Source organism: Carassius gibelio, chromosome B3 (genome assembly GCF_023724105.1).
Source record: "Carassius gibelio isolate Cgi1373 ecotype wild population from Czech Republic chromosome B3, carGib1.2-hapl.c, whole genome shotgun sequence".
Taxonomy (NCBI): domain Eukaryota; kingdom Metazoa; phylum Chordata; class Actinopteri; order Cypriniformes; family Cyprinidae; genus Carassius; species Carassius gibelio.
Window position 1 is genome coordinate 19,694,911 of NC_068398.1, and position 22,816 is coordinate 19,717,726.

A 22,816-nucleotide genomic window follows, 5' to 3' on the forward strand; every position below is an offset into this window, starting at 1 on the left:
CAATCCAGATTTTTAAAAAAATATTATTATTATTAGTGATGATATGCAACAGCAAACACACAAGTAAACAAACATAGAGTCTAAATGTACTGACACATTCAAATACAACATTAAAGCCTAACTGTACAAAGTTAAAGCAAAAACTACATCGGAGTAATGTTAACAAAATGACTGCTATATTAACATATCCAACATGCCCTGAGACAGATGTTATATTTACAATCTACCTACTTTTATGACTGTCTGCTTTCTCACTAGAATATCTCCTTTATTAGATCAGCATAATGTGCACAATTCAGTAGAACATGTGGTTGAAAGCATACAGTGTTTATTTTCAAAGCTGTATGTCCACAGGAACTGACCATTGTTGTTTTGGTTTCAGGGGGAAAGAGTTCTCAGATTGGACGTGACCAGAGGGCGTGAGATTGCACTGCCTTAAAGAACTGAGCACTTCCTGTATGTCTTTGTGTGTATTTGAGCTACATTTGGGTTCTACAGAATATTGAACTACAGTAGACCTTAATGCAAAGCATGCATGCATGAAGACAACACAAATGAGCCTTCAGATCATGGTAATAGCATGAACACACTGTATATGCTGCACATGACAGGCTGATGGGTCTACATGGAGATGGCATCTGTTAACACTTTGGAGCTCTTAACATCCTGCAGGTAGTGTTCTTGTTTACAGTCTGCTCTCGACATGTTCCCTCTTTGTTTTTCCACATGGTTGAGTCGTGGTTGAGATGTGTGCCATCTCACAGAGTCGTGAGGCTTCGCACGAACACGCCTCTAGAGGTTGCTGGAAATGAACCATTATGTCAAGTCAAGGTAAACAGTGTCATGTGAAGGTCTCGGTCAAAGTCTAATAATGTCCTGCTAATTCTTCATTGGACGGCCACACAACTGAACCAGGCCTGAGCTACGGAACATGAGAATGACATTTTATGTAATTACCTTTACTTCAATATTTGTGTCTGTTTCTTGTCAAAGCATATAACCCCCCCCCCCCACCCAATTTCAATACACATTACATATTACATATATACATTACTGCTCAAGAGTTTAGGGTCAGTAAGGTTTTTAGAGGAAAGGTTGTATTAAATTGATCAAGAGTGACCGTAAAGATTTTGCAGTATGATGTTTCAAAAGATTTCTATTTCAAATAATTGTTATAATTTTAAACCTTAAACAACATGTTTTGATCAAACATAATAAATGCAGTAGAAGAGACTTATGACGTATATAAAAACAAAACACATCCTTATGTAAATACATAAATAAACACGTTTTCGTTTGAACAAAACAACTTTAGAGAGACAGCCAAGAGTCTAATGTGTCCATGCTGAAGGAGTGGATGCCGATTTGCCATATCCTTCATACTGATATTAATTATTTTATTACATGATTTCTTGTTTGACTATTAATCAAGTTATAGCAAGAGTGAAATGTGTAACCTTATGTGTGCTGTATTTCTTTTCCTCAAGATTAATGTCCACATATTATGTGTGTGTATCAAACCGTAATGATAAGACACTCGCCAGTGCTAGAAAGCCTTGAATTTTAGATAAGTTCTCTGTGTACGTGTGTTAGTATCTGTCTGTACAGGGAGAAGCTCAGACAGTCCCAGGACAAACGATCAACTGCCAGTGTCCAGCATATCAGATATACGTCTTTGGAGAGTTTTATCTAGGTTTTGGAACCAATCAGAATTTTGTTGACTCATGTATTGACGCAATTAGTATCCTCTGTCAGGGTATAATTGTGGTTGATTTTGTATTGTACTGGGGGCGGCCTGCGAACTCCTTTGAGAGTGTTGAAGCTGACTTCTGCTGATGAAATTGCAAACTATTTTCTTCAAGTAAAATTATTATTATTAATTGAACTCATCTCTGACTCCTGGTCTTAATTGCGACATATCTGGTCCTTGGGTTTTAACTGTAAATTCCCCTACAGTTAATGGTGGAGGATCGGCGGGCAATAGTTCTTTGTTGACATCCCTGATCAATCATCAAACCAAGGTAGGAAAGATTTTAGATTTAATATTATTGGTTAGGAACTGTCTGTAAGTGGAGGGGGTCGAGAGAAGGAGGAACGATAGACTCACTCAGACGTGAGGGGGTAGACACCAGCTCCAGGGTGGAGTAGGTAAATTGGTGTCACAATATACCTGTAAATAAGTAACCTTGTGAGTATAAGGGGTACAAGTACACATCGGTAGGTCTTGATATAAGATATTTAGAGATGTGTACAGTTACAGAGGGAACAGGTGCACACCTATAGGTCTTAGAGAGAGACGTAAAAATTTGTTTCTAGGTGTGCACAGTCCAGGGGGGGACAAAAACGCATTCTTAACAGGCATGTGAACCCGTAAAGGGCAGTGCTGGGTCAAGCACCGAGGGACAAGGGACACATAGGGCCGTAAATAGGCAGTGCTGGGTCAAGCACAGAGAGCCAAAAAGCACGAGAGGCCATAAAGGGCAGTGCATTTACGGCCGGGTAAGCCAAAGTAGGGGTATGGGAAATCCCGAGAAGAATGTAAGACGCTAGACGGGGGTTCTAGTCGTATCTCGCTCTTCCAACTCTCGATCACCCACCATTACAGACAGGGGCGCCCCGAGCTTAGAAATAGGCCAGGTCAGTGGTTAGGGAAAAGAGTATCCAAAATTAGTGTTTAAAAATAAATAGTGATAATTCATATGTGCACCTATAAAAATATAGGGATATATGCAAAGGGAAAGTATTGATTGATCTGGGATGCCTCAGGAACAACCCCAAAAGAGCTAAAATGTAGTTTTCATGACCCTGATTGGATTGGACCAGTATATGGAAATTCTGGAATATACTTTGCAATTTCATCACGCAGAAGTCAAGTGCTGTTGGTAAGATCGCCGCCTCAATATGTTTTTGGTTTATGATAGAAATATGACTGACAAATTAGGTAACCTGGTCAGCCCTGATAGAAATAATGAAACAGAAGAGAGCAAATGCTGTAAACAGTTTGGCTCTGAAGCTCTGACTTTAAAAATATATATATATTCTCTGAATTCATTTAAAGAATGATCAGTCTGAGCTTTAATTCTGATTGTAATGTTAAAACAAAAACTTGATTGGCTTTAAACTTAGAAAGAACCTGAGAAATAAACATTTATAAATGTATGTGCCGATTTGTTAAAAATAATCCCAGAAGTAACTGAGTGATGATTTAATCTGATTCTCTGTGCATAGAAGGTTTAAATGACAAAGAATGATATCATAAGACCTGTTCCTGTTCCTATATAATTGTTGAAAGTCCTGACAAGGAATACTGAACAGAATTCTGGGTTAGTGAAAAAAAAAAAAAAAAAAAAAACTGAAGGCACACAAATTGGCAGTGGCATTTTGGAAAAACTTAGAAGCTTATGTTTTGCTTTAAAAAAGATAAAATTACTTTGACTACAATGACGCCGTTGTTTTATCTCATGCTGGCCCCCACCATGACTCTGGCTTAAGCTTTAAAAGTACCAGAGACATGTTCTGAGTAAAAAAAAAAAAAATGTAATTCCTATATTTACTAATGTTTGGCCAAAAGAGTAATTTTATTGTTGGATTGCAAAATTGTAGTCACGCAGCATCATAAAAAAAGAAAAAAGAAGAGAAAAGAAAATTATTTTTTGTTTATGAGATGATAAAGTTGTAAACAAGTAACATAAACGGGGGTTTCAAAGTAACTTTGAAGACAGCATGCTAGCAAGACCCAAAGTAATATACCTGGGTCAGATAACCTCTGACAGATTTAAAACCAATGTTGAAATTCAGAAGCCATGGCCAGAATTAAGTGAATGGATAAATACGTTATAAGTTGATGTAAAAGTAATGACAATGACTGCAAAGAACTTTGAGAAACATTTGAGTTGCGAAAATAAAGTAAAAATACAAATATAAAGATGTTTATTTTTAAAATGCATATAATTTCTGACAAGTTTTAAACTGGGCTAGAATAAAATGATAGTACGATGAAATTATGTTAAAAATTAATGAAAATGCATTGTTACGAGTCCTGAATCCCTCAGAGTTCTCTCTCTCTCATTCAAAGTAAGCTAAAATGCCGTTATCTGAGCTTGTGTTTAAGTGATAAGATATTTATAGTACAGCACAGTGTTTCAGTCAAATCATAGGCAGAGATGCTAAAGGACATGATAAAAAGAGTTCAGATTTAATGTATTAAGAGGGCAATTGGTAGTTAAATGTTCAATTGCCCAATGCATGTAAGAAATAAGAGATTATAAAAATAATGAATAACAATTTAGGAGCAATTGTTGAAGAGACATGAGGTCTTTAAAATCATAATACAGACCCTGAGCTATAGATGTAATAATTTTGAATAGCTAAACAGTTGTATTGCTATTTGTTCTATGACCAGTAACTTATCTGTCTTATTTTTAGTCTCCACCATCATACAGGGCCTGATGGCTGCAGCTACAGAAGCAACAGAAAATTACAATGAATGGACGGGTGTGAAAAATAAATTCACTGAGTAATCTCAGCATGATAGTTTGGAGGTATCCAATTGAGTTTAGCGATTAAATATTAGTTTGATTAACCTTTTTCAATGTTTTAACACTAGTAGGTGCTGTCAATGGCTCTCATGGTTCTTGAGTGCACCTTTCCTAAGCTGCAGGAAATACTGGATTCTGGAAGAAGACTGTCGAGGATGTTGCAACGGGAAAGAGTGGTTACCAGTGTGCATGAGGTGATTTCTCAATGACGGGTAAGATCCTCTTCTGGCCAATAGGGGACAACCTAAGGCAGGGGGTCACCGCCACTGGGCACCTGCCCTGAAGGGAGGTGTTTTATGTGAGATGGTAGTGGAGTTGAGCGGATGCTTGATAGGCCTAGAGCATCATTAAGAGGGGAACTGTATGAAGTACAGCAATCTGCCTCAAAATGTGAGCTCCTCCAGACCTGATCACCAGCAACCGCATTCCTTGACTGATTGTTGTGACAAGCGTCCACAACTTGATGCAACTATGCCAGTGGATCACACCCTGAGGACAAGGAGCTTATTTATAAAAAGTTAATGGCAATGGGCTTTCAAGAACCATCTGAGACCATGTGATGACAGCCATTATTTTGAGACAAAAATTTCTTATGAGGCTAAAATGATATTGAACTAATATGTCTATATCATAGTCTTTACTCATGCAGGTCATTAGGCATGACACAAGATGATAACAAGATATGGTGGTGGCTAAAAATGAAGACTGCTTCTGCTTAATCAAGAGATGGTTTAGATAACAAAGGTTAAGGGAATTAAGCATGTAAGGTAAAAATAATTTTAAAGAAATATTCCTAGCATTATGTATTTTAAACAGTTTAAACTGAGATTTTAGATCTAGAAACTTTGACATTTTTAACTTATTTGAATAATTTAGGGTTATATGTTGTAATGAATTTTATATTATAGTCTGGCAAAAATTGTCTAAATAAATAAATAAATAATTTTTTGCACAGTAAGAGAGAGAGAGAGAGAGAGAGTGCTTGAGTGGAGGCAGGGATAGTGCTCTTCTTCTATTATTGGCCTGCTAAGAAAGAGTAACCAAAACAGAGCAATGATTTGAAGACCAAAACAACCAAGCTGATTTTACTCTAAATAAAAATCATTAAAGAACAGGCAAACTTTGAGATTAGATAAGAGACTAGGTTCAAACTAGGTAAAATGCACAGACAATGTTTAAGTTTAAATCCTTCCGATTTAATACCAAAAGGAAAACCTTAAATATGAGCTGTTAAAATATTAATGTGTTAAGTATGTGCATGCACAAGGATGGCTACTATAAATTTTTGGGGGACAATTCTGTTCCTGTTTTGTTTCAATTGAGTTACTAACCTCTGGAATGAGTGTTTTATCATTACAGATGTGTTGAGTGAAATTACTTTACAGAAGTCGGTAATTCTGAGTGAAACTAATGAAAAGACAATGCCGAACATGGGACGAGCTTTAAGTGGATTGGTTATCCAGCTCTGTCTGCTACTGGTAATAATGACTTGTTTTGTCTTTTATAATGCTGATTTAAATCACTCTCTGGATTAATATGTTAAAGAGTGTTTATATGATTGGATTTGTGAAATTTAAGTTTGCCGTCCAAAATGGGTTTAAAATCCATGCCTAAATTTAAATGAGGGTCTAAATTTTAACAAGTTAACACTTTGTTGTTTGAATGGTAAAGGTAAATATTTTAGACGGCAGAAAAACAGTGACAGATTGGCTACGTCACTAACCAAATTATCCAGAGAGCACCCTCACATAAAGAAGCCTGGTGGGAAAACAAAGGAGTGAATCCTGCTTGTGTAATATAGTGCAAAAGCTTTATGTAGTGGTTTATGTAGAACAGAGATAAGTTGAACAAAAACGTGTGGATAGCCCCTTAATGGAGCAAATCCATAACAAGAGGTTTGAATTAATTGAAATAGCACAGCAAAAAAAAAAAATAATAATAATAATAAATTTAGTTTGAACCAAACAATTGTAATAGGCTCTATGGAGCTGCTTATGAACACCTGTCAGGTCAAATCAAATTAATATTGTGAACACTGACAGGGCTTTTTGATAATGTATACTGTTTCAATATAGATTTACAGAAACTGAGGATGTCTCTTTAATAAATATTTGGGCGTTTAGAACTAAGTAATAGTATTGTTCATTTAGTAATAGTATTGGGAAATCTGTGTGCTTTTTTTTAGTTTATAATAATTTATGAGTAAATAAATATCACTACCAATTGACAAACATGAACGAGGGTTTTAAAGACATTGATCTCGTAGCTGATGTGTAAGCATTTATCACTGACAAAACAGTGAGAACTAAATTGACTTAATACGAGGTATTGAGGATTTGCTTCTGAATGTGTCATTAATATAGTCTGAGTACAGTAATATGGTATGAAAATTGACAAGATTTGCATTTGAAAAAAAAAAAAGGTAATGATAAGGCAATGAGTATGGTTAACAGTAATGTCCTGGTATAAAATACATGCATGACAATAAGTGGATAGGTTAGGTGTATTTTTGAAGTTAGACACTTCGATACTTAAAATGTAATTTTGATCAAATGTTGTTAACAATGACAAGTTTGGGTTAATGGTTAATGTATGTTTAAACAGCATGTGAACTATGATGACTGCAAATGGATTCGTGGTGAAACTAAAACTTAATAAAAGGGCTATTAAGTAATAAACTAGGAACTGCTCTAGGTTTTCGAGGAAATAATGATTATGATTATGATTATTTTTATTTTTATTTTTTTAAGATGGCTCAATATTGATCTTACTTATTTTTGGTTTGTTTATTTTTGTGTTTTTAACACCAAGTTTGGAATGAAAGGGTAAAATGGATAATCAATGTCTATAATTGTACCATTGATGGGGAAAATTATAGATTTTCATAAAATAAGGGTATCTTTACTGGGATTTAGGTTATAAGCAATGTCTATATTTGGTATCTGTGAGGTGACTGAGGGTCTGACATATGTCAGGAATGCAATAACAGTGGTTATTCATTTAGCCCGTCTTCCAGAGAATAATATATATACGTTTATTGTAATGAGTTTATTTTAAGATATGACCAAATTAACTAAAATTCATCATAGTTGTATAAAACATGCTAAAAGAAAACAAATAAGGCAAATATCCTTCTTAAGGGTTAAAAAAAAAAATGAATTGGTTATAGTGTATGCGGTTTTCTTTAATGATTTGTTAAATCTGGTTAATGAATATGCAAATTTAGTCTTAAGGCTGTTGGATAAATGTTTTGTTTTAGAGGGTAAGTGTGAAGTAGCTGTAGTAGGAAGAGAGGTATTTACAAAGATATGTTGATGAAAGTATATATGGATGGAGGACACTTTTCCAGGTAGAGGGACACACAGAATAATTCACTGGAAAAGACATTATGTGAAGAAAGACTAGTGCAAGTGGCGATATTGTGGGATTAAGTAAGTAGATGAATGTATTAGGGAAGTAAGAATGATTATGGGAAGTATTTTGTACAAAATAATGTGTTTATTACTAGAAATGTCAGCCAGTACCAGAGATCTTAAGTATATGCACATGTTTAAGTTGACCAACAGCCTGCATTCTTAGCATGCATCACAACTACACCTGACCTCATTTATTAGACCAGATGTGGGGTATTAGACCCCACATTGATCTAAAACGGGGGACTGAAGGAGTGGATGCCGATTTGCCATATCCTTCATACTGATATTAATTATTTTATTACATGATTTCTTGTTTGACTATTAATCAAGTTATAGCAAGAGTGAAATGTGTAACCTTATGTGTGCTGTATTTCTTTTCCTCAAGATTAATGTCCACATATTATGTGTGTGTATCAAACCGTAATGATAAGACACTCGCCAGTGCTAGAAAGCCTTGAATTTTAGATAAGTTCTCTGTGTACGTGTGTTAGTATCTGTCTGTACAGGGAGAAGCTCAGACAGTCCCAGGACAAACGATCAACTGCCAGTGTCCAGCATATCAGATATACGTCTTTGGAGAGTTTTATCTAGGTTTTGGAACCAATCAGAATTTTGTTGACTCATGTATTGACGCAATTAGTATCCTCTGTCAGGGTATAATTGTGGTTGATTTTGTATTGTACTGGGGGCGGCCTGCGAACTCCTTTGAGAGTGTTGAAGCTGACTTCTGCTGATGAAATTGCAAACTATTTTCTTCAAGTAAAATTATTATTATTAATTGAACTCATCTCTGACTCCTGGTCTTAATTGCGACATATCTGGTCCTTGGGTTTTAACTGTAAATTCCCCTACAATGCACATGACCTCATTCAACTAGTGAGTGTCTTTCTCGTAATCGAGAGCTAAATTTAGCACCCCAAACCTGCCACTTCACACACATGCACCGCACATGCCCGCTTTAATGACCACACTTCAGTGTTTGGAGACAATTTCCCCTCTATTTACTCCAGAGAGTACAAAGCTCAGGTGGTGCCCAGTGACCAGGCAGAGTGGATGGATAAAAGGAGCAGGCTGGACACATGCAGGTCGTCTCAGGGATGGCAGTCTGGATTCAAGACACTGGGAATAAAGATTACGAGATTTTACAAATAGCGACTTGTGCCTTATAAGACTCATAATGTTACCCAAAAACTGAAAACATGAACGAGGATCTGTAATATCGCTGTTTTAGAACAGACTGACAGTAGTAATGGAAGTCTTGTATGGTTATGGGATCAGCAGTACGTTATACCTGCAGATGCATTATGGACATGCCCAAAGCTGGTTTGCATTAGTATCTACAATGGCTGACCTGCGTACAACATTTTTATACTTTTTTCCCATTTGGTTTCATCTACAATCAGCAGTGGGAGTGAAGCTGGTCTGGGTTGCTGTTGTGGGAGACTGGCTCAACTTAGTCCTCAAGTGGTAAGTACTGCTTCTGTAAATATCCAAGAAGAAAAAGAAAAAAAAAATCTTAAAAGAAGCATTTGGAGTCAGATTGAATGGATTAGTAACCGAATGGTTAAAAATCTCAATATTAAATGTCTATTGGCAATGTAATGAATTTATCTTCTCTGGACTAAATCAGATTTATTTATTAAATCCCTAAACAGGCTTATGTTTGGCGAGCGTCCTTATTGGTGGGTTAAAGAAACTGTTTATTATGGCAACTTGACCGTGCCACAAATCAAACAGTTCCCCATGACATGCGAGACCGGCCCTGGTGAGTGTCTCCTAGTGTTTCTCGTTGTATTTCCAACACACTAAATCACAAGCAGATTTCACCGAGGTTTCTGGCTGCTCTTCTAGGAAGTCCCTCCGGTCACGCGATGGGAGCTGCAGGGGTTTACTATGCCATGCTCACATCACTGCTGACCGTTTTGCAGGAATGTGACCCCCTAAAAAGATGGTGAGGGATTATTTCCTGTTTATATCTTTATATAGTCTTCAGTACGAATTTATAAGATAATACAAACTGAATACATGGAAATGCTCCGAAGACACAAGAAATCATCCAGAACATCTGAGAGATAAAAGGGAAGGAAGGAAAACATTTGCTCAATCTTTCCAGCCTCCAGTCGGACAGAAATACCTCATTAACTACTAATAAACTCATTTACCTTAGCAGCTCGGTTTTATCACCATATCAAGTTGTATATTGTAAAGATGCTGATTATTTCAGGTAGATGATGGGCTAGTTACTCATATATGTAGATTTTGAATGTCATTTTGAATGTTTATGTCATCTTGTTTTACTATTTAGTATTAATGATAAACATTTTCCTTCTTTTGCACTTGTGCCCTATTCTAGGTGCTTGCAGGGTCTTCTTTGGGCCCTTTTCTGGGGTGTGCAGGTTTGTGTCAGTGTTTCTCGAGTCTTCATTGCAGCTCATTTCCCACATCAAGTCATTGCAGGAGTTGTTTCGGGTCAGTTGCATTGGATGTTTCTCACATTAGTCTCCCTTTCGAAACTTACTTCTTAAGTAATTGTTCACTTTCACTACACAGGAATCGCTGTGGCCAAGGCTTTTAATAGAGTGTCCTGGATCTATTCAGCAAGCTTGAAGAGTTATGTGCACACCATCCTCAGTCTTGTGTTTATTGTGCTGGGGCTTTATGCATTGTTGGATGCTGCTTCAATAGACCCCTACTGGAGCTTAATGAAGGCACAGAAGTGGTGCATTCAGCCTGAATGGGTCCATCTGGACACCACACCTTTCGCTGGCCTCCTCCGCAACACCGGGGTCCTGTTCGGCCTAGGGCTGAGCCTCCATTTGCCTATTCATGGTGATCTGCAAAGAAACAGGAACTTTGGAAACAGCGCCGTTTACAGGCTGACCTGCACAGCAGCAACACTGCCACTTCTGAGCCTCTTAGACTCCTTCAGACCTCCCACAAGCACTCGAGCGCTCTTCTATACACTGTCTTTCTGGAAGAGCGCCACTGTGCCTCTAACCACAATAAGTTTTGTACCTTACTGCATAAGCACATTAGCAAATGTATACCACAGAATGAAAGCATATTAAACTCGGAAAACACATGCTGAGATTTTAAGTCTGCCTTTAAGTCTATATTAGCCATTTCCCTCACTTAGTTTGTTTTAAAATCTTTCAATGTAAGTATTATAAAAAAAAAAAAAAAAAAAAAAAAGATTACTTGATATGTCTTGATTTTAATGTATGCAAACTGAATTAAGCAGAGATATCATCAGGAATATTCAATGTTGCATGTGACCCTGGAGCACAAAACCCATCTTAAGTCACTTTGTTATATTTGAAGCAATAGCCAAAAATATATTGTATGGGTCACAATTATTGAATTTTCTTTTATTCCAAAAATTATTAGGATATTAAGGTAAAGATCATGTTCCATGAAAATATTTTGTAAAATTCCTTACGTAAATATATATAAACTACATTTTTGATTAATTAACAAAAATTTACACTGGTTTTGTGGTCCAGGGTCACATATATATAATGTAAAATATTATATAGAGCAATACATAATATAAATGTGTCATGATGAAAAGAGATCAAAGAGCTATAATTATATAATTTAGATATATTTATGCCGTGATATATTTTTGTTTCATCATTTTTCTAATTATTTGTTTGTGTTTTTATTAGTTTTTTGTTTGTTTGTTTGTTTGTGTTTTATCAAACTTATAATAAACTGTTCAATGACAGGTTTAGTTGTGACAACTTGCCCCATATAATGTGACAACATGCCCCTCTATAATAGACAAATGCTGTCCAATGTGCCTAAAGAGACACTGATAAAGAAATAATAAACCAATGCTGAAAGAAATTATTAATCAAACTGTTTATTATTATTATTGATCTTGAACAACTGTTTATAATAGCAGGAAAATATATACTACACAACTGGTTGTATGAAATATGCTACAGTCTAAAAGCAATATCAAGTGTTAATCTATTATAATTATTTTAAGAAATGCACAGTGTATTAAACAAATCTGTTTACAGAGACCTTAAAAAATTCAAAGTCACGATGAAAAGCATTAAAATAGGCTGACATGTGTTCATCAGACACAGTGACATTAGTTCCGCCATCGAGCGACAGAACAACTAAGTTACCACAGGAACTGGACGACGTTAATTATATCTCTTTTCTTTGTGTTTTACCTGATACACTTTTATAATCGGCTGAAAATAGGGTGATCGTACATAAATCGTCCACGTCTGTTTAAAACAATGGTTACTTCCTCGTCTTTATCATTTTCCGTGAGACCCTTACATTAGAATTCTGTACCGGAAGTGGAGAGTGTAAACAGACCACGCGCGCAGTCATGACCCGTGACTGTCAGTGATGAAGCAGTGTTTCCTTGCACCACATGAATGTTTCCCTCACTTCCACAGGGATGCATCACTAAAGCGGCCTTCGACGGGTTTCGGCGATCTAACTGCATTCGGAAATCCAGCCGGAGTCAGAGCTCGTGAATCTTCCGCGGAGAAGCGCGATGCCGCGGCGCAAGGTACGACTGCATCCGACAGGCCATCATCGTGCGCAGCCTCGCGCACCTGCGTGCTCATGTAGCAGTCTTCACCTGCTCGCTACACACACACACACACACACACAAAAAGTATTGGGACACCCCTCTCTAATGAACTTCAATTTCAAATGTACACATCTCAAAGTGTAAGCATTATAATGGGGAAATGTGTTTACACAGGATCCTTTTTTATTCTAACATGATAATTCCTTTGTGTATAAGTCAAGATTCAAAAGAGAAATGATTGATTCAGTCAGTGTGAAGGTCTTGACTGCCCTGTGGAAAGATGAACACCTCTGGTCAGTCTTTAAATGCAGATTTTGAGCCAAAAACTCATCACCAAACACCAATGACTTGCACATGAACTATAGGGACAAAAGTATTGGGACCCCCCACAGTAAAGGGCACTTCCAAAACTGTGGCAACAAATATGGAAACATAATTCATGTGTTCAGAAATAGTATTTCCATCTCTGTTCCAACAGTTTTGAAAGTGTCTAAATTGAGTTTACTCATGTACAAGTCTTTAATGTTTGGTGATGAGTTTTTGGCTCAAGGTCTGCATTTGAAGTCTCACCAGAAGTGTTCAGCTGGGTTTCTGCACACCAGTCAGGTTCTTCACTCTCACTGAATCAGTCATTTCTCTTTGAACCTTGGTTTATACACAGAGTCGTCACTGTCATGTTAGAGTAGAAAAGGGTCCTGTCCAAACTGTTGCTATAAAATTAGAAGCACACAATTCCCTTGAATATCATTATATGCTGAAACATTAAAATTTGTACTCATGGAAATTACTAAAGCAGTCAAACCTGTTCATTAGAAGAAGGTGTCCCGATATACTTGTGGGAATATAGTGTACACGCATGACATCCAGCAGTTTGCATGGGGTTACAGTCATCATAAGCCAGTGACTAGTTCAATTGAGTGGAAGTATCAACTGAATGCTCTGTGTAATTACATGATAAGAGTTTATATGTATGTAATGAGTGCATGCACAAATCATTTGTGTTTATTGTTCTGTCAATTCAGACATTTGTTTTTGTGAAAAGGCAGAATGTTAAAATAAGGTATTTTTCTCCAAGTCATATAGTAATAATTGCCTTATATCAAGTCATGTATTCTTCTGATAAAGCTGTGTTTACTGACAGGAGAATATATTTTTTTGATCAGTGCTATTAAGATTCATTTGACTCACTCCAAATAATGAAGAGGTCCAGAAATGAGCTTCAAGGGTGTTAAAAGCATCATGACTTTATTCAATATTGGTTCATTGTACGCCCATATTTATTTTAACCTAGTAAGAATATTTTGATTCAATCAAACTAAAATGTAAAAAACAATGTAGATTTTCTCACTAACACTTTATTAGTATAGAAAATAACATAGTTATAAGCTAATTCTCAACTTTTATTAAAATACGAGCAAACATTATTACAAATATAATGCAGATAATTATTTAAACTGTTGGAATTCAAATGAGAGACATGAGGAAAGGCTCATTTTCACGGGTCATGTGACGTGAGTTGAATTAACAGCGGGATCAAGCTTAAAGTGTGGAGTGCATCTTCATGAAAAGCTTATCGTCCCTTTAAACGTATTTGTTTCTCATTTGTTTCAGTATCTGCATATCAATATAAAAAACATAACTAACAATTTACCATAAGATTTCATTGGTTAACCTTAGATTACACTAGTTAAGATGAAATAAAACACAGACTAAAAATACTTCTAAAGCATTGATTAATGTGTGTTAATTCTTCAGCATTTACTAAAGCATTATTAAAATCAAAAGTTGAATCTGTTAAAATTCAACCTGAGCTAAGATGAACTAACATTGTATTAACCAACATCAACAACAATAATGGTATGCTTATTGTTAGTTAATGCTAACTAATGGGACCTTATTGTAAAGTGTTAGTAAGATTTAATTTGTATTTGTCTGTTTCTAACACTTAGAGAAATGCGGGCAGTAGCTCTGAAGGGACAGAGGACTCTGACTTCTCCGCTGAGCACACGGACAGCTCAGAGAGTGACGTCCACACGGTGAGAAACACGCGGCTCACTCGCTCCTCACTGCGCCTCAGCCGCAACTCACAAGGTAAGACTGGAGACCTCGTACTGATCACGTACTCTGAGCTCTCCAGGTAGAGTGGAGATTTACTAATAATGATGCTGACAGTGACTTCGGGCTGTGGGAATAATCAAATTATGATGTGATTTTCTTTATTGACCCTTAATAAAAATGTAAAAAAGGTTTAAATCTTTGGTAATGGGTTGACTGGTAGGAAGCATGATGGATGGGGAACAAACCTCAGAGCTTTGTTTCTAGATTGCAGTCCTGTGGGGAACCGGTCTGCCCTGGTTTCAGAGGAGGTGGTGAACTCTTCCAGCCGGCGCGTGACTCGTAGTCAGCAGCAGGGGGTGTCAGTCCTGCACAAGAAATACCCCTTGAGGCAGAGTCGCTCCTCTGGCTCAGACACGGAGCAGCATGGGGAAACCTCAGAGAGGGGTAGGAGGAGAAACCACATGGCTTGAGTATCTCCATGCCTTGCTCTGCTCACAAGTGCTTCTCTTCATTCGCCTAGGTTTTTTTTATTTTTTTATTAACGGCTCATTACAGATTTTCCTCAGTTCATACGACTTGTTAACCATTCAAAAGTTTGTGGTCAGTAAGAATTTTGTTTTCAAATTTCCTATTAATCAAACAATCCTGAAAACAGTTTCCAAAAAATATTAAGCACCATGACATGTTTTCAATGTTGACAATAAGAAATGTTTGCTGAGCACAATAACATCATATCAGAGTTACGAGTTATGTGACACTGAAGACTGGAGTAATGATGCTGAAAATTCAGCTTTGCATCACAGGAATAAACTTCATTTTAAAATGTATTACAATAGAAAACAGTTCTTTTAATCTGTAATAATATTTCACAATATTTCTGTTTAACCTGTATTTTTGATCCAGTAAATGCAGCCTGGGTGAGCCAGAGAGATTTTCTTTTAAAAACATGTTAAATGCCGCCTTACTGACCTTGAAATCTTGAAATGGTAGAGTACATCATTTTCATAATTCTTTGTTAAGTTGTAAAATTAGAATTATTTGAAGTAATGCATTAGACTTTTATAATATTCAATTTCATGTGATTTTGTGGCTTCTGCCTATTTTTTTCTGTTGTAGTTTGCACCACTCTCTATTCGTTTGTCTATTGATTTTGTTTTATACACACACACACACTTACACACACACACACACACACACACACACATATATATATATATATATATATAAGGTTCAAAGAGGAAAGAAAAGTCAAAGACAAAAAAAGGGTTTGAGCATAAAAACAGTAGGCTACTGCTTTAAATTGTTGTTGATTTTCCAAAGAAAAAAAAAACAAGCAAAAAAAAACAATTCCCCCGATTTACAGAAGACCTCCTCTAAAATGTCATTCAGTGTAACAATATTGTCAGGCATATTTACAACAAAACTCCATTTATGACATTAAAAGAGTAATTACTTTCACCCCAAATACTAAATAGGTTTTATTTAGTTTTTTTTTTTTTTTTTTTTAATTTGCCACTATCCTAGGTTTTGCCCATTTGTTAGTAAGAATTTTTTACTAATTTAAAACCCAATAAAATGTAATATGCTCAATTATTCTTTCATATATTTTAATAAGTACAGGTGCATGTTTTTTTTATTTTTTACATAACTACAAGTGTTACACTGAATAACAATAGAATATAATTACAACCAAATTTTTACATTTTATTCTTTAAAAACTTATTTGAAACCTTAAATGTAGACTTTTTTTGTTTTGTGCTTTCTATGGATATAAAATCACTTTTGTAAATGTATTTTGATGCGGACATCTTAACGTCTTTGAGCCATAAATACTGGAAAATAAACACCCTAAAATAGTAACCTCCGTTTAATCTGTGTTTGACAATATGTTGGTTTAAACACCAATAAAACAACCTCTTTTTCAAAGGCATCCAGTTTTTTACGAATTTAATTAAATTAAGTTTTAAAATTAGAATGAAAAAGTTTATCTGAAGTAAGCAAAAATATTTTGTTAATATTGCCATGAATTATAGCAACAATCACCATTTTATAATTAAGAAATGCCATTTTTAACATGAATGATTCATATCATTGATACAAAAAAGTTTTATACTGCAGATTACCAATCGATAATTCCATTCTAAGTTTTCACTTCAGTGCTGTTTTCTGTTGTGTTGGTCATCCAGACATGAAACAAAGCGCAGACCACGACGAGTCCCCACCCAGGACGCCCACCGGTAACGCTGCTTCCTCTGAGTCTGACATCGACATGTCCAGCCCAAACGTGTCTCATGATGAGAGTCTGGCAAAGGAGCTGTCTCTGAAAGAATCCGGCCTTGCTCACCGGCCCAAACGACGACGCTTTCATGAGAGCTACAACTTTAACATGAAGTGCCCCACACCTGGTTGTAATTCACTCGGTAATTGGATTCCAGTCCTTTATCTTAATTGTTATGAATATTTATACTAGCATTAAAAAATTTGGAGTAAGATTTGTTGTTGTTTTAGAAAAAGAAAAAGAAAAGTCAGTTAGGTTCACCAAGGCTGCATTTATTTTATCAAAAATACAGTAAAACAGTAAAATTGTGATTATGATTAAAAATAACCGTATTCTATTTTCATTTATTGCAATTTATTCCTGTGCTGTAAAGCTGAATTTTCATCAGCTGTCACAGTGTCACATGATCCTTCAGAAATCACTCTGATATACTGATTTTGTGCTTGAAAAACATTTCTTTTTATTATGTTTTTATTTATGAATGTTGAAAACATTCACTCTTTGATATTTAGGAAGTTAAAAAGAGCAGCTTTTGTTTATTCTGGAAAACTCTTGTAGTACTTCTGAATTGCTAAAATGTCCATTTTGACCCATTTAATGAATTCTTGCTGAATAAAAGTATTTGTTTCTTTAAAAAAAAAAGTATTTGCAGAACCCAGACTTGTGAATGGTAATGTATTTGTTTCATTTATGTATTAATAGTGGCTTTACGTCTCTTCTAGCAGCATTGTTGTGTGTACAGGCGTATGCTTAAACATTTCAATCCCACCTTCATTCCTCCTCCAGGACATTTGACAGGGAAACATGAAAGGCACTTTTCAATATCTGGATGTCCACTGTACCATAACCTTTCAGCAGACGAGTGTAAGGTAAAGCTTATGTGTCATTTTGACTAAACCTTTATCCAGATTGTATTTCGCTACAACGGCAAGGTTTACCAACACAATCACACCTTGTGCTCAGGTGAAGGCAAGCTCTCGAGACAAACACGTGGAGGAGAGGATGCTGTCACAGCGGCAGGATGAGAATCGTCATTCCGCTCGGCAACAGGTAAAGCTGCGCACCAAGACTTTAACGTCCTGACTCTTGTTTGTGTCCTACTAGTGACCCCCAATCGATGGCATTCTCTAAGAGCTGCTTTCAGATTTTATGTGCAGTGAACATCACATGTTAATGAGCCCCAACTAGCTCTCACATTGTCTGAGTTACCTCCCCTTCAGGCCCAAACAGAGCGACAGCTGCGGTATAAAGAGAAGGTGACAGAGATGAGGAGGAAGAGAAACTCTGTTCCTCTCAAAGAGCAGAAAGACAAGTATACAGTGAGTGTCACATGCTCCATATTTGCAGAAAGAATGATCAAATGCCCGTAGCAGATAGATGTGTCGGTTTCTGAGCTCTCGTTGTTTGACGTTCTCCAGGAGCACAAACAGACCCACTGCAGCAGTCGTGAGCCTCTGCTGGAGAACATCACCAGTGACTATGACCTGGAGCTGTTCAGAAAAGCCCAGGCATGTGCCTCGGACGATCTTGTAAGAGAGAAGACCCATCTCATTTTCTCCCTCTTGTTTTCTCCTTCTCGCTCTCTTTCTCGTGAATCTGTAAAGACCGCGGTGGTCTGAGCCTTCTCACCACTGCATTCTGGGTTGTGTGATGGGCCTGCGCTGGAGTCCCTTCCAAACTGCTGGCATTTCTCTCATCTGTTGCATATGGGTGTTACTCAGAGTTATAAGCAACGTACTTTATCTGTCCTACCTTAAAGCAACAGCTCCAAACATGAAAACTCTGACATTAACTCGTGGCATTTCAGTCTTGTAAAGTGCTTGACTAAAAAGAAAATAACAACAAAATTGAGTAAATAATAACAGAATTATTTTTGACTGAACCGTTCCAACAAGAGAAAACCATAATCTTGAGAAGGAATGACATGACATCATCTTATTTCTCCAGATGATTTCTGTCTTTAACTTTTCATTGAGCTTTTCAATTTCTACGTCGCCTTCTGTTTATTAATTAGTACCATCTCTGAAAAAACTCCATTCAAAGGTTTGAAGATCAGTAATATTTTTTTTTAAATGTTAACAAACCTTATGTTCACCAAGGCTGCATTTAGAACTGTTTAAATAACTGTTCACGATTGCAATTTGTTGTGCTGCTTGGAAACTGTGATACTGTCATTTTTGTTGGCTCATTTGATAAATAGAAAGTATAGAGAAAGTGTTTATTAGAAAGAGAAATCATTTGTAACATTATCAGTGTATTTACAGTAAAGTTTAATGCATCCTTCATGAATAAAATTATTTATTTCTAAATGATGGTGGGCTATCTCTGTCATCAGTCCCTCCAGTCTGACTGGTGTTTCTCACCCTTCATTGCTCCTTGCAGGAAAAGCTCCGGCTGCAGGGACAGGTCACGGAGGGCAGCAACATGATAAAGACCATAGTGTTCGGCCGCTACGAGCTGGACACCTGGTACCACTCGCCGTACCCCGAGGAGTACGCCCGCCTCGGCCGTCTCTACATGTGCGAGTTCTGCCTCAAATACATGAAGAGTCAGACCATTCTGAGACGTCACATGGTAACTCTTTGAACCTTGAGTCAAAATGTTGATGTGTGTGTGTGTGTGTGTGTGTTTTTTGTATTCACACATACACCTCTATCTCACTTTCAATCAGGCCAAATGTGTGTGGAAACATCCACCAGGTGATGAGATTTACAGAAAAGGGGCTATATCTGTTTTTGAAGTGGACGGCAAGAAGAACAAGGCAAGAGCAAAGACATTCCACACAGCGACTCTTGATTTAGAGCTGGCTAACTGCCGGTCAGTCATTTACAATCAGTACCTGATTCTGCTTTGACACTGTCATTTGCCTTTTGCAGATTTATTGCCAAAACCTCTGCCTGCTTGCCAAACTCTTCCTGGACCACAAAACGTTGTATTACGATGTGGAGCCGTTCCTGTTCTATGTGATGACTGAAGCTGATAATACCGGCTGCCATCTTGTAGGATATTTCTCCAAGGTACTCCGTCCGTGACGCTGTGTGTTAGTGAGCTTCAGTAACCTTGCACACGTGATTATTTTGTAGTAATCAAAATACGTATCTGGGTTTAGGAAAAGAATTCATTCCTGAACTACAATGTCTCCTGCATCCTGACCATGCCACAGTATATGAGGCAGGGTTATGGCAAGATGCTGATTGATTTCAGTGAGTGCAGTAGATCTAGACACTTGTATGCTTTTTATATGTTATGTCAGTACTCTGTTAAGCTTAAACAAGATTCACATGGTGATGTTAAAGTTACATTTGCAATCATAGAATACATAATTTATGCCATGTCATTTTGTCTAAAAAAAAACAAAACCTTAAGAACATGTCAGAATGCTTCTTTTACCATGAGGGCATGTGCACTTGTTGATGCTGCATTTAATGGAAGACTTGAATGTGTTAATGTGTGCATGGCTTGTTTCTGCTCAGGTTACTTGCTGTCCAAAGTAGAGGAGAAGGTTGGCTCCCCTGAACGGCCTCTCTCTGACCTGGGACTCATCAGTTACAGGAGTTACTGGAAGGAAGTGCTCCTGCGCTACCTGAACAACTTCCAGGGCAAAGAGATCTCCATTAAAGGTACTTAGTGTTATGTTCAGTACTTACTTACTTTTTTTTTTTTTTTAAGAAATTATTTTATTCAGCATATATGCATTCAATTAATCAAAGGTGACAATAAAGACATTTAGAATATAGGATGTAATGGATGCTTTAAAATTCTGTTTTCCAATCACAGGAATAAAATACATTTAAAATTTATTCCTATAGAATATCATCACAAAATTATAATATTTGACTATATTTATGGTATTTATACAAATATTCAGCCTTGGGTGAGCATTAGGGCTGTCAACATTTTTTTTATTTAAAATATTCGTTGAATTTAAAATAAAAATCCACATTTGAATGCAAAAACGTTGCATATATGAAGATTTAATGGTGGGTTTTATCTCCATCACACTCCATCTCAGGTTTTTAAAACATGAAAAATGTACTCTGTGTGATTGGCTTTCCACTCTTTGTATTAAACTATGCATACATACATGATGCTGTTTTGTTTATAGTTGATTAAGCAACTTAGTTATAATTGGTTTATAAACATTATTCTAAACATTATGCACATTTTTCACAGATGATCATGTTATCTTAAGCTTTGAATAAACATAAGTATTTTATAGTAATCTTTTGATCGATGAGCCAAAAGATTTTCTTCACCCTACCTAAAATTATGCATCTTAAATTGAAATATATATATTATGATAATGTTTATTATCAGTGTACATGAGAGACTTCTTTTAAAGTCATAAACGTTTGAACAGTAGTGTGTGTTCCTTTATCTTCCTTTTCTATCTGTGGATGCAACACTTAAAATTATGAATAATTGTTTTCATTATTTGGCATATATTAACACTTGGGAGCAGAAATCAGCCAAGAAACAGCTGTCAATCCTGTAGACATCGTCAGCACTTTACAGTCGCTCCAGATGCTGAAGTACTGGAAAGGGAAGCACCTGATCTTAAAAAGACAGGTAACTCTGATTCTTATGTCTCTAGTCATTTTAGCAACAGACTGTTAGCATTAATTACATGCTTGTTATTTTGAGTTTTTTTAATGCATTTAAATGGTTGAATGATTTCTAGGATCTGATAGATGATTGGAAAACCAAAGAGTCAGAACGTGGAGGCAGCAAGACTATTGACCCTGCGGCCTTGAAGTGGAGCCCGCCCAAAGGAACCTAAGACAATCATCTGCATGCTCTTCAATGTTTCTGTAGCTCAGCAGGTCTTGGTCACTACTAGAATAGCTCAACACATAGGAAAGTGGTTTCTTTGTTACAGTAAGATACAAGTAAAGCTGCAGTCCTAACTGTGTCCTGTATGTGTCACATGGTTCAGTTCAAACATTTTGAGTTACCTTAACTGCTCTGTTTGAGTTTTTTAAACCTTGTTAACATTTCAGCGAGCATCGTAGAACAGCTGCGTTGGAGATACTATCACCTAACTCACTGTTTGACTCTCAGTTGGCAGTTGTTTTACTGTTGTTGTTTTTTTAGTCATCTATTGCATCTCTTTGTTTTATTGAAACGACTGTTTGACTGTTAAATATTTATGTGGGGGGAAAAACCATTACAGTGTTTCTGTAACTAATGGTTTTGTGAGCTAAAGAGCTTCTTCTTTTTTTTTAATTTCCTTTGAACTAGATATGTGTTCCCAGCCCTTTTTGACATTTTAGCCAGAGTTAAAAGAGTATTTTATTAGCTCAAGTGAGACAAACCTGTATTTTGGAACAGACACATTTCAGTAAATGTGAAACATTAACCAAGTGAGACAAACCTGTATTTTGGAACAGACACATTTCAGTAAATGTGAAACATTAACCCTTCATCAAGTGTTATCTTTTCTAAAGCCTACAACGTAATCTATTAAGTGGAAGCTTCACTTGGTTTATAGCATGTCTTGCAGTTACTGTGATTTGTGAGCAGCCAGAATATCTTTAGTTAGCTGATAGACTTGTGAACTCCACCTGCAGGATTAACTCAGACTCCACTAATGTGCCAGCAGCATGAGTTGCTCTTGAGTTTCGCTCTCCTCTCAAATAAACTCGTCACTGTTTAACATGATGACGTCCAGTGAGTTCATGGGGTTTAACTGTTAATAAACAATGTGGAAATTCCTAAAAGGAAGTTGATCAAAAAAATAAATTTGTCGTCGTTAATCACCCATACAAACGAAAGTGAATGTTAATTAACTAATAATTTTGTTATGTGCGCGAACTGTTTCCTGTGTTTACTTTACGCTGTTTCTTTGGTTATAGTCATTGATTAAAGTTAGTCATTTGAGGCATAATTTATACTCCCTGCTGAAAAAAACAATAGAAACCATTACAGAAGTTCTAATGGTTTCAATTACAAAACCATTACAAAC

The 22,816-nt window shown here is 36.5% G+C and overlaps 2 protein-coding genes across 3 annotated transcripts; both read left to right on the forward strand.

Moving 5' to 3' along the window:
• The first annotated feature begins 8,976 nt into the window (after window positions 1-8,976).
• g6pc1b (glucose-6-phosphatase catalytic subunit 1b) lies at window positions 8,977-11,775 on the forward strand. The gene is made up of 5 exons (XM_052553133.1): window positions 8,977-9,421; window positions 9,610-9,719; window positions 9,806-9,905; window positions 10,308-10,423; window positions 10,505-11,775. The coding sequence occupies exons 1-5, from the start codon at window positions 9,204-9,206 to the stop codon at window positions 11,020-11,022; spliced, it is 1,062 nt and encodes a 353-aa protein (XP_052409093.1). The 5' UTR covers window positions 8,977-9,203; the 3' UTR covers window positions 11,023-11,775.
• A 362-nt stretch (window positions 11,776-12,137) lies between these two features.
• Window positions 12,138-22,512, forward strand: kat7a (K(lysine) acetyltransferase 7a). Of its 2 annotated transcripts, none has more exons than XM_052553117.1 (15): window positions 12,138-12,491; window positions 14,465-14,606; window positions 14,838-15,017; window positions 16,760-16,993; window positions 17,638-17,720; window positions 17,815-17,901; window positions 18,072-18,170; window positions 18,270-18,359; window positions 19,234-19,425; window positions 19,523-19,612; window positions 19,728-19,868; window positions 19,961-20,054; window positions 20,325-20,471; window positions 21,314-21,420; window positions 21,533-22,512. In XM_052553117.1, the coding sequence occupies exons 1-15, from the start codon at window positions 12,477-12,479 to the stop codon at window positions 21,629-21,631; spliced, it is 1,800 nt and encodes a 599-aa protein (XP_052409077.1). In that variant the 5' UTR covers window positions 12,138-12,476; the 3' UTR covers window positions 21,632-22,512. The 2 variants fall into 2 exon arrangements, with proteins under 2 accessions (XP_052409077.1, XP_052409076.1); XM_052553116.1 differs by having other exon boundaries at window positions 12,143-12,491; window positions 18,270-18,380.
• The last annotated feature ends 304 nt before the right edge of the window (window positions 22,513-22,816 follow it).